The sequence below is a fragment of the Ambystoma mexicanum genome, chromosome 2q (genome assembly GCF_040938575.1).
Source record: "Ambystoma mexicanum isolate Mex_15411 chromosome 2q, UKY_AmexF1_1, whole genome shotgun sequence".
Classification (NCBI taxonomy): domain Eukaryota; kingdom Metazoa; phylum Chordata; class Amphibia; order Caudata; family Ambystomatidae; genus Ambystoma; species Ambystoma mexicanum.
The window spans coordinates 1,481,028,329-1,481,040,728 of NC_090924.1; the positions used below are offsets into that span (position 1 = coordinate 1,481,028,329).

Consider the following 12,400-nt stretch of genomic DNA (forward strand, 5'->3'; position numbering starts at 1 on the left):
TCTTGTCATGTGTCACACAGCACCTGCAGTGCAGTGACAAAGGGAAGCCTTTTTTTTTCTGTCCCAAGGTTTAAATACCTTCTCTGGGATAAACTACTGTTTCTCAGAGAAAGTAAAGTGAAATTGACTTTACTAGTCTTATCAAATTCCTATTTTACAATAGAGTGCTGGAGGGGTTACCTAGTATCCCCTATGTCTAGAAACTCATGTAGCAGTCAAATGCTACCCTTTCCTCTCGAAATGGCGGGTTGCAGTGGTTTTACAACTAACGACCCTGATTTTTCACAACCGCAAACACCAGTAGCTTTAAATCGCGGGAGCCATGTTTTTCAAGATGGCGTCTGAGCTTCCTTTGTTGAAACCGGTCCCAGTCTTCTTTTTTCGCCGTTTCTTTTTGGGAAGCTCCGTCTAGAGTTTGTCTCTGCACGCCAAACCAGGTTTGGTCCCTTTGTTCCTACGCCTTTGGCGGGCTTCAGGACTGAAGACCGCCTCTGGCACTGAGTATCTGGTCTAGGCAGGAATTGAGGGAGGTGCCCAAAACTCCCTGTGCTTAGTCTCCTCGGAGACCCAAATGCACTCTGGCGTGATTGACTGGCTGACTGAGTGGCAACTAGACTGCAATGAATGGGAGAAAACTTTTTAAAAGGCTCTTGGCTTGGAAGGCAGAGTCGACCACGAACGAAAGAACCGAAGACGAGCTGGAAGAGGACGGCTGCTGCAACTCCTGGACCGTTGGTTTGCACGGTGAAGCCCTTCTGCAGGTCTGAATCGCCAAGTTCATCTTGACAGAAGCCCTGCAAGGACGACTTCTCCCTTGGGTTGTTGGGACCAATCAACTCAACAGTAAGCCACCTGTACACCACTCTCGAAGCTGGTTGTATTTTCCTCAGAGTGCTGCAGAAAACCAAATAGCCAGAGAGAGGGCTCCAGTTTGTGTGCTTGAAGACAGCTACCGGAATTGAAGATTTTCTTTTGTCAGCTTTTCGACCAGTCCCCGTGCAGTGCAGGAGTCCCCCGATGTCCTCCCTCTTGTCCCCAACACTGAAGGTCAGGAACTGCAAGATCTGCAGGAACTTGCCAGGAGCAGATGTCATCATCTGCATCTTTTTCTTCATGGTAAGGTACTGTGAAAACCCGACCGAGAGAACTTACCTCTCACCGCGAAAGTGCTTGAAACTTTTGCAACTTGCAGGCCTAGTCAGCTTGTGACCCGACATATGAATCTTTCTTTTACGAACTACTTCGGAGAACTTTGGCAATGACTTTTCCGTTTAACCTCCAGAACTGCTTTATCTGATACGAGACTTTAGACCATTGACTTTGGCCTAACCAATTACATTGAATCGGCTCCTCTGGCGAACCCAAACTATTTGCACTGTTTAGAGTAACTGTAATGTCCGTTTTATTATCTTATGCCTTTTTGCTCCTCCTTCAAAGTAGTTTAAAGGCATCAGATTCTGATATTGTGAAGTACTGTAGTATATTTTTGTGTGATCTAGGTTGCCTCCTTCTAGTTAATGTTTTCTAACTGACTGTGTACTAAATATTACCAAGAAACCTTGAGTATAAGAGTCTATTTGAATACTTGTGATTATAGACCTCTGTGTAACATCCCTACAGCTCACATTCCCACTTGATATCAGCCTGACTGCTCAGCAGCGCTACCACAAAACTGTGTAGTACAGACTTCTACCAAAAGTTGGTTTTGCTTACACCTGTAGTCTTAGTTGTGTGTAGTGGTCCCAGAGGGTACTGCATACAAACTCTGCCCAACACAGTAGTTGATCCCAGAGAAGGTATTTAAACCTTGGGAAATCTAAAGGACTTCCCTGTATCACTGAACTGAAGGTGCTGTGTGACACAATGTAAAAGATGATGCTTATGGAGTTGGTTAGACTCCACAACCAAAAAGAAACCATGTTCAAAATCACATTAAAATCCATGAGAGAGTGGGAAAAAGGTTCTCGATCTCTCCAGGTTAAACAAATCAAGTCCTCAAAATCCATTCAAAGTTGCTGGGGGTCTCTAAGGTGGAGGGCATTGGCACATTTCTGAGAATTCTCCCTAACACTGTACACACCACAGTGAGGAAAATCACTTCCCAAATAGTGTCCCACCTAAAAAGTAAGAGTCTTGCTTGTGAATTTGTGCGTTTTGTTTGGAAACTTTATGCGTTTTACTTTATTTTTGGGAACTTTGTGTTCAAGAACAGCAGAAGGTTGCAGGAAAGCAGGAGAAAGACACTTTCCCTTATAGTAGTTTTGTAGCATGTAGAGAGGGTCAGATTAGGTTTTTGGACAGTGGACATTATTCTGGACCTTCTGACAAGGACGGTCTCATTTGTTAATTGTGTATGAGGCAAGGAAACCTCATTGAGTTAGGGCTAGTGAGGCATTGAGGCAGGGAAACCTCATCGAGTTAGGGCTAGTGAGGCATTGAGGCAGGGAAACCTCATCGAGTTAGGGCTAGTGAGGCACTGAGGCAGGGAAACCTCATTGAGTTAGGGCTAGTGAGGCATTGAGGCAGGGAAACCTCATTGAGTTGGGGCTAGTGAGGCATTGAGGCAGGGAAACCTCATTGAGTTAGGGCTAGTGAGGCATTGAGGCAGGGAAACCTCATCGAGTTGGGGCTAGTGAGGCATTTTTCCAATCCCTTTTTGTTACTCAAATAAAAGCTTTTGTGGAACCACCAACCTTGTGTCCGTCTCCTTACTCTCACTGCTCACATGGGTTAATGTTTACATAGTAGATGGGATTTTAGTCATGAAATAATGTCTTTCTTAAATGGTACGAGTCCGCACCATTCCCTGGTGCAGGAATTCAACCTTAATGGGATCTCCATCTCTCCAGGTTGGAAATTTTCTGAAATTCTAGAATTGATGAGATTTATTGCGGTTTCAGAACTCGCCACACACAGGACTGCTTAATTGGCACGACTACTGCCATTATATGTCTGGAAATAACTAATCTCATTTGTTTTTAGATTCTGTTAATGAAGATGATTTTGGAAGAAAGTTGAAGTATCTCTTGCAGCAGCTTCCAGCACTTAATTTCAGTTTGTTGAAGTTTCTGTGTAGATTTTTATCCAATGTTGTCTCGGGTCATGAAGAAATGTGGACACCAAGTGCTTTAGCTGCAGTCTTTGGACCAGATGTCTTTCAGTAAGTCCATTTGGTTTTGCATTTTTGTTTATTTACTCTTAGGGAAGATTTATAGTTAAACTGATAAATCCAGATTGGGTAATTAGTGGAATTAGCAATTCTATAAATCCACCGTTTTGAGCTCTCAAAAGGGAATTGTGTGGATGGTGTTGACATTGTGTGGGGGTGCTCTGGTCACATTGCTAAAATGAACATTGATGATTGTCTAGAATGTTTACTCGCACTAGTCTCCACCTCTAGTACTGCAAATGGCAATCCAAGCTGTCAAGTAACTGTCTGAGGACGGTTAAAGAAAAGGTGCTCAGTAGAGAAGCTATATAATACCTTATGCCTCCAGTACATACATCGTTTAGAGAGAAATGGCTCATTTCAACTTATTAACTATACTTTGCTACACATCACTTATAACAAAAATTATACCCTTCTGTTCTAACCTCACAAAACATTGATCATTAGCACATTCATAATGCATTTCCATAACTCTTAACAAAGCTCATTTTGAACCTTATTGAAGCAAATGCTTATCTTGAACACCTCCAGCTAGGTGATGGTTTTTGTGTTCATGCATGTGCCCTGCTGATGGGGATCAAGAAGGGAACGGTCTGGTCTACTAGGGCACATAAGGGAGGCTTGGGAGTACCGAGTAGACAATTGTGTCTTTCTGAAGCCCTGCGCCCTTTCTTGACTAGAAAAGCAGAAGATGGAACAACTCTTTTGCTCTTTTTGGCTCATTGCAGCAGTTACCTCAATGCCTGTTGAAAAGTAAGAAGGGCAGGCTTATTTCCATATTTTACCAAAACATGTGAACACTTGTTGAAACTGTACAGTACTTGGAGTGTTAAACTATTACAGAATGCAAGCAGCTATCAAACTGCATCCTGAAAAATAGCGTTGATGCGCAGATGGTGCAGGGCGCATCATAGCAGAGGGATCACTAACTGAGCGCCGTTCTTGGCCCAGACAATCAGTTTAAGTAAGAAACTTGGGCAACCCTCCCACAAATGCCGGTGGAGCCTAATGTTTTATTCGGGAAGGCCGTCAATAACTCCATTAGTAGTGCAAAGGAAGAATACGACACTCTCAATGTTAGGGAGAATTCTCATTTCTGTGCTCATTCCCCTCAACCTTGGAGACCCTCTGCTCTTTTTCTGGACTTTACATTTCTACCCTGGAGTGAGACCGACCTTTTTCTCACTCTCATGTATTTTTGATCTGATTTGGATTATGTGTTTACTTTGTTTTTGGAGTCTGACAACCTCCTTAGGCATCTACATTTTGTATGGTGACACACAGCACCTTCAGTGCAGTGTCACCGAAAAATCCTTTGGATTTCTCATAAGGTTTAAATACCTTTTCTTGGGTGAACTACTGGTCCCAAGAATAGTACAGTGAAATTGACTTATCTTTTTCCTATGCATGTCCAGCACACCCATTCTTGTATGGAGTGCTGGGGGTTTACTTAGTAGCCCTTTTTTCCTACTCTCTCATGTAACATTTTTGATGTTACCCTCACTACTTTAAATTGCTGGTAGCAATGGTTTTATTTTCCTACCATTGTGCTATTCTACCGCAGGCTGAATCCTCAGCTACAGTATAATGCCCATGGGTGACCATTGTCAAAATGGCCCTGGTCGTTTTTTTGCCATTTCTTGTTTATGAGGTCATTCTTGGGTTTTTCTCTGCGCGCCCAACCAGGTTTAACCCTTTTGTTGGTTTTGCCTTTGGCAGGCTTCAGTACTGAAACCCGCCTCTGGCTCCAGTGTGTCTGGCAGGGCAGGAAGCAAGGGAGGTGCCCAAAGCCCCTGTCCTTCGTCTCCTTGGTTACCAGAATGTACCTAGTCCTGGATGGCTGGCTGGCTGTCCTTGGAACCCCTGCTGCTGTGCTGAAACTCCTTTTCCGAATTGACTAGAGAAACTCTGGAGAGGTCGACGACTTGCCTTGGGTTGGTGGGACCAACTAACACCAAAACAAACTTTGCTGGAAGACCTTCCCCAACTGGCTGTACTACTTTGCTGCTGCTGGAACAGAGTGCCAGGGGTTGAGAAATCCGTAGTCGAGTGTAATGTCTTTAAGCCAGACAGAAGCTCCAGGAAGATCCAGAGGACCCACCCGAAATAGGACGACCTAAGCTCGAGTCACTTCACCAGAGTCCTGGACTCAAGGAGTGAAGGAAGCCCATCAAGTGTGCAAGATCCGCGGTGGTGCTATTTGCCGGTAGCTGAAACCCAGAAGTGCTGCTCAACTGAAAAGAGCCCTTAGCTGCCGCTGACCCTCAAACTGTTGTGCCGGAGTCCTCCAGACGTCCTCTCTTGTCCCCACGACTGAGGCCCAGGAACACAACTCTGCAACCAGGACAGAAGACCGCTGGATCCTCTACTGATAACCTAAGGTACTGTTCTGACTCGGAGGTACTAACTGTTTGTCTAACCTAAGGTACTGTTCTGACTCGGAGGTACTAACTGTTTGTCTGTACCTTGCTTGTCTCAGTTCAGATTTGCAGTAGCTGCCTTTCTAGAGTTTCTAACTTTCACAAGTATAACAGCTTGTGGCTCAACAGTGATTTTCTACAACACACTGTCTAACTTTGTGCAAGAATTTTTGCTATCTAAGTGCCTTAGCTCCATAGGCATGGTTCCAAATTGTGACTTTGGCTGTCCTGGCTCCCTGCAGACTCTTCTAACCCATTGACTTTGATTCTAACTGTCCCTCATAGGCGACACATCAGTTTTTAACTAATATTGCTGGGTAGGTTTTATCTAGACTTCATTGGGGATTTAAAAGTGCTCACATGCTCTGAGAACATGTTAATTTCCTTCCATTCACTTTTTCTCCTTTAAAACCTCAGAATTATACAAAGTACAAAAGTGATATACAAATGCCAATACTGTCCTAGTTTGTGAAGTCACCTTGGGGTGTAGGAAGGGTGTATGAAGCATCACTAAAGAGTGTCTACTTGCTTTGCGTTGATTCTGAGAAGGATTTAGAAGTGTATTTGTATTGTTGCACATTGCCCTTTTTAAAGAGTGCGTATTTAAAACTGACCGTTAAATAATTTGACTTGACCTTCCTCGTGCTGTACTCTGGGCAGGCAGTCCTCTTCTTGCAGCCAATCGCAAGGTCATGGTTCCTCTTGCAATTTTCAAAGAGGAAATAAGAGGCATAGGAAGGGCAGACGTTTACCTGGGAGAAGCTGCACCCCTCCCAGTGCCCTCCCATGCCACTCCAGTAGGAGGCCGAATATCACCCTTCAGCCACGCTTGGGAGGGGATAACGTTGGACAACTGGGTGTTGTCCACAGTGGCAGGCGCGTATTGTATAGAGATGCTACAAAAACCACCCTACCCCCTGCCATGAAACAGGAAAATGTCAACAGAGGAAAAACACATACTGCTGGAAGAAGCAAAGGCACTGCTGGAGAAGGACGCCATAGAGATCGTCCCAGCAAACCAGGTAAACAAGGGTGTGTGTTCAACTTACTTCCTTGTTCCAAAGAAAGACCTTTGCATGTGCCCAGTATTGGATCTGCACCCTGCGAACAAATGTCAAATCCCAAAGGTTTTGCATGACCACACTCCAAGCGGTGATACCACTTCTAACATGGGGGACTACATGGCAACATTGGATATGAAAGATGAATGCTCCCTGTACACAGAAAATATTATATAGTTTACTACCAGTTCAAAGTACTCCCCTTCGGCATCGCCTTGGTACTTGCAGTAGTGGCAGGACACCTGCGCAGAAGGTCCATCCAGTACAGACTTATCTGGACGACTGGCTAATCAGTGAATCTCCTCAAATTTGCAAACTAAATGTGCAAAAAGCAATAAACCTTTTCAATCTGGGCTTCTCCAACGGAAATAATCTAGTGCCCAGCCAAACAAACAATTTCTAGGGGCTATTCTAAAGACAAAGGAGTAGCTGGCTTTCCCCTCCAAGGAGAGTATAAAACATGCTGTTTCAAGTACCACACCGCACCGCAATGCCGTATACATAGCAATGTGCTTGCTCGGGATGATGCACTTGGTTCCACATGTGAGCTTGGACCCAATGCAGAAAGGGTTAGCAAAACAATGGTCTCAGGCAAGCGGTCAGTGGGACGATCTAGTGGTTGTTTCGCTAACCCTGGTACAGGCTCTTCGCTGGTGGTCCAGGGACAACCTGCTAAAAGGAATCCCTTTTGCGTTCCACCAGCACAAGCGATCCTAACTACAGACGCCTCACTCGCCGGATGGGGGTTCACTTCCTTCACCACACAGCCCACGGCCACTGGATGCACACTACTACCCTGTTGGGGAGATTTCTCAGAAATGTGCTAATTCCCTCCACCTTAGAGACCCCCAGCAACTTTGCTGGATTTTGAGGACTTGATTTTTTTTTAACCTGGAGAGAGTGAGACCCTTTTTCCCACTCTCTCATGTATTTTAATGTGATTTTGAACTCTTCTTTCTTTTGGTTGTGGCGTCTGACAAACTCCATAGGCATCATCCTTTACATTGTCACACAGCACCTTCAGTGCAGTGGCCCAGGGAAGTCTTCCAGATTTCCCCCAAGGTTTAAATACCTTCTCTGGGATAAACTACTGTTTCCCAGAGCAGTAAAGTGACATTGACTTTACTTTGCATTAGTAACTTTCTAGACCCAGCACACTATTTTACAATAGGGTGCTGCAGGGGTTACCTAGTATCCCCTTTGTCTAGCATCTCATGTAACATTTTTTTGTGTTAGCCTTTCCTCACTGAATGGCTGGTGGCAGTGGTTTCGTTTTAACTACCGTGGTGTGCATTTACTGCGGGCTGCGTTCACAGCTGCAGTAAAGCACCGAACGGTACAATTTTTGTCAAAATGGCCCGGTCTTCTTTTTTTGCCATTTCTTTGTGGAAAAGTGCTTCTTGAGATTTACTTTGCGTGCCAAGCCAGGTTTGGTCCCATTGTTCGCATTGCCTTTGGCGGTATTCACAAGTGAAGCCCACCTCTGACTCCTTGGTGTCTAGGGTAGGCAGGAAGTGAGGGAGGTGCCAGAAACTCCCTGTGCTTAGTCTCCTAGGAGACCCAAATGCACTCTGTGGTGATTGGCCGGCTGACTGGCCGGCAAGGATAGCCACCCTGCTGGGTGAGTGACAGCTACCGCCTCCTTGACTGAGGCGGGGCAGGGGACCAGGGGGGGTAACCAGAGGGTTTTCTAGCAGATATAAGGTCAAGAAATTCTTCACTGGAGAGGATGGAGAAAGGGACGACAAAATGGTCGGACCAGATGAGTGGTAGGGGATTGGCTAGATGTATACGGTCATGGGAGCTGAAGATAGCATCTAGGGTGTGCCCTTTAGAATGCGTTGGACCGTTCATGTGAAGGGAGAGGTTGAGCGCATCAAGACCATCGACCAGTGAATGGGTCATGGGGTTGGTGGGGATGTCCAACCAGATATTCAAGTCTCCTAGGAGAGGGAGGGAGGGGTGATTTACTTGAATGGTGGCTAGAGTCACAGAGGTTGGTTGTGAAATGTCTGTCATAACCAGGGGGTCTGTAAATGATTAGGAAGCTGTGGGAGAAAGTCTGCGGTAGTGAGAGTTTAACAAGGAGGGATTTGCATGATGGAATTCATGACTGAGAATCTACGAGTGAGACGGAGAAGTGAGATTTGAAGAAGACTGCCACGCCGCCGCCTCTTAAGGGTCTGTTGATTGGGATGAGGGAGTAGCCGGGGGGAATGCCTCCTAAGAGGCAGAGTACAACACAGTAGTCTTTGCAACAACAACCTTTGAGCGCACTATCTAGATGTGACACAGTTTTAAGCGGCAGTTACTATCATTAACGTTTGTGTTTGGGTCCGAAGTGGGTCAAACTTTACATTTACACTTAATTGCGTCTTAGATGCAGACTAATGTTCCTGACTACATCCAGGTGTGGTGCATGCTAACATTCACAGGTCTGTCTAAATGTGGCACACGCAAGCATTCATAGTTTACAGGTAGGCTAATGGTATTGTGGAGTGGTAGGGCTTTCTGGAGTAAAGTGATTGCTCTACTCCCCACCCGTGCCACACTTAATTTATTTGTTTGTGCTGGTTGACGGCTGGCTTCCCCTGCTGACACCTACAGACACGATCTGGAGCTGTCTGTCGGAGCCGTCCTTTGTCTTGGGTCCTTTGCTGCAGGGGCTGCACAGGCAGAGGGCTTCCCTGGAGAAGTCACTTATGTCCTTGGTGGAGAGCCGATCCCGACCCGTGGGTGGGCTGGGAGGCGGTTGCGAACAGGAAGGGAATCCAACGGAGATGCGGGCACAAGGGAGCTGGGGGACATACTATTCACTTTTTAAAATGCAAAAAACTGGCCAAAATGGGGCACAGGGGACCACACTCACTCACCTGCCAGCAAATTCGGAAAGGCAGTGAGCGCTCGACCATGGGTTGCTAGACCCAAACACTGAGGCTGAATTCAGCCAATCACGGCGAGTGGGCGTGCTGGGAGGCGGTTGCAAACAGGAAGGTGTTAGGCAAAGTTTGTATGCAGTACCCTTTGGGACCACTACACACAACTAGGACTACAGGTGTAAGCAAAACCAACCTTTGGTATAAGTCTCTACTACACATTTTTGGTAGCAGAGCTGAGCATCCAGGCTTATCTCAAGAGGGAATGTGAGCTGTAATGTTACACAGAGGTCTACAATCACAGGTGTTCAAATAAACTTACACTCGGTTTCTTTGTTAAATAATTTGTCAGTTATAAAACATTCATAAGAATGAGGCAATATAATCACACACAAATATACTTCAGTACTGTACACTTTAAGTTTCTGAGGCATTCAGAATACTAAAAATGCATAAGTTATCAGAACATGAAAGGGTACAATTATTTCTTAGGCAGTGCAATTATTTTGAGTTCACCAGAAGTCAATTCAATTGAATAGGCTAGGCCAAAGTCAATGGGCAAAAGTCTTGGATAGGATAAAGCAGTTCTGGTAGATAAACTGAAAAGTCTCTGCAAAAGTTCTTAGGAATAGTTTGTAGCAAGAAGAATTTTTTGTTGGGGTCACAAGCTGATTAGGCCTGCGAGTTGGGAAAGTTTCAAGCACTTTCACCACGAGAGGTAAGTACTCTCTGTCTGATTTTACAGCACCTTTACAAATGAAGAAAAAGATGCAGCTGATGACCTCTGTTCCTGGCAGTTCCTGCAGATCTCGCTGCTCCTGGGCCTCAGTCGTGGGGACAAGAGGGAGGACGTTGGGGGGGGGGGGGGGGGAGGAGGAGGCGGGGCTCCTGCACTGGACTGGTCAAAAAGCTGGCAACTGGTAAATCTTCAATTCCGGTAGCTGTAGTCAAGCACACAAGCTGGTGTCCCTCTCCCTGGTTATTCGGTTTCCTGCTGCACTCTGAGGAAAATACAACCAGCTCTGAGATTGGCTTAGTGTCGTGTTGATCGGTCCCACCAACTCAAAGGGAGAAGTCGTCCTTGCAGGGCTTCTCTGTCAAGATGAACTTGGCGATTTGGACCTGCAGCAGGGCTTCACCGGGCAAACCAACTGTCCAGGAGTTGCAGCAGCCGTCCTCTTCAAGCTAGTCTTTGGTTCTTTCATTCCAGTGGTCGACTCTGCCTTCCAAGCCAAGAGACTTGCCTTTTATTCAGTTCTCTCCCATTCATTCCAGCCTAGCTGTCATTCACCCAGCAGGGTGGATGTCCTTGGCAGACAGTCAGCCAATCACCACAGAGTGCATTTGAGTCTGGGTCTCCTAGGAGACTAAGCACAGGGAGTTTCGGGCACCTCCCTCACTTCGTGCCCACCCCAGACCCAGACACTTGGGCGCCAGAGGCGGTCTTAACTCCTGAAGCCAGCCAAAGGTGAATGAACAAAGGGACCAAACCTAGCTTAGCGCGCAGAGACGAACTCTAGAAGGACCTTTCCAAAAAGAAATGGTGAAAACAGAAGACCGGGAACTGTTTAAACAAAGGAGGCTCAGACACCATCTTGAAAAACATGGCTGCCGCGACTTAACGCTACCGGTGTTCGTGGTCGGGACAAATCATGGGAGTTTGTTGTAAAACCACTGCCACCAGCCATTTCTTGAGGAAAGGGTAGCATTTGACTGTTACATGAGTATCTATCTAGACGCAGGGGATAATAAGTAACCCCTCCAGCACTCTTTTGTAAGATAGGGTGTGATGGGTCTAGGAATTTAAGACTAGTAAAGTCAATTTCACTTTACTTACTCTGGGAAACAGTAGTTTATCCCAGAGAAGGTATTTAAACCTTGGAAAAGCCTGAAAAGGTTTCCCTGTGCCACTGCACTGAGGGTGCTGTGTGACACACATGAAAAGATGATGCCTATGGGGTGGTTTAAAACTCCATAATCAAAGAAAACACAAGAGTAAAAAACATTTCAAAACACATGAGAGAGTGGGAAAAGGGTCATACTCTCTCCAGGTAAGAAAATCAAGTCCTCAAAATCCAGAAAAGTTGTTGGGGGTGTCTAAGGTGAAGGGAATTGGCACATTTTTGAGAATTCTCCCTAACGGTGGGGGTGGGGGGAGAAACTATTCGCTTGGCCAAAATGGGGCACAGGGGACCACAAACACTCGCCTGCCTGCAAATTTCGAAAGGCAGTGAGTGCTCGACCACGGGTTGCTAGACCCAAACCCTGATTCAGCCAATCGCGCCCAGTGGGCGAGCTGGGAAGCGGTTGCGAACAGTAAGGGAATTCAATGGAGATGCAGGCACAAGGGAGCTGGGGGGGGGAGGCGGAGGGGGGGTCGACTATTCACTTTATGAAATGCAAAAAAAGGGCCAAAATGGGGCACAGGGGATCACAAACACTCACCTGCTAGCAAATTCGGAAAATGGGACAAAGAAATGTCATTGTGGTGGGACAAAGAAATCAGTCCTGCAACACCCCTCTTCATGCTGTAGCGCTACAAATAAAAGGGGGTGGGGCAGGAGGGTGGGCGGAGACTTTCTCAATAGAAGTCCCTCTGACCATAAGGAGTGTTCAGTTATACTAAAAACAAACTAAAAACAAACTACACAGGGGCGGGGGAAGGAACACAAATTAGGGTTACCATAAAATGGGCAGACGAGGAAATAAGAGGCATAGGAAGGGCAGACGTTTACCTGGGAGAAGCTGCACCCCTCCCAGTGCCCTCCCATGCCACTCCAGTAGGAGGCCGAATATCACCCTTCAGCCACGCTTGGGAGGGGATAACGTTGGACAACTGGGTGTTGTCCACAGTGGCAGGCGCGTATTGTATAG

At 46.2% G+C, this 12,400-nt stretch overlaps 1 protein-coding gene across 3 annotated transcripts in view; it reads left to right on the forward strand.

Moving 5' to 3' along the window:
* Positions 1 to 12,400, forward strand: part of FAM13B (family with sequence similarity 13 member B) — a 694,693-nt gene that overhangs the window by 129,607 nt on the left and 552,686 nt on the right. For all 3 annotated transcript variants that reach the window (XM_069649076.1, XM_069649078.1, XM_069649077.1), the window contains exon 6: positions 2,983 to 3,160. In XM_069649076.1, coding sequence (XP_069505177.1) covers positions 2,983 to 3,160 — 178 coding nt within the window. The remainder of the gene's footprint in view (positions 1 to 2,982; positions 3,161 to 12,400) is intronic.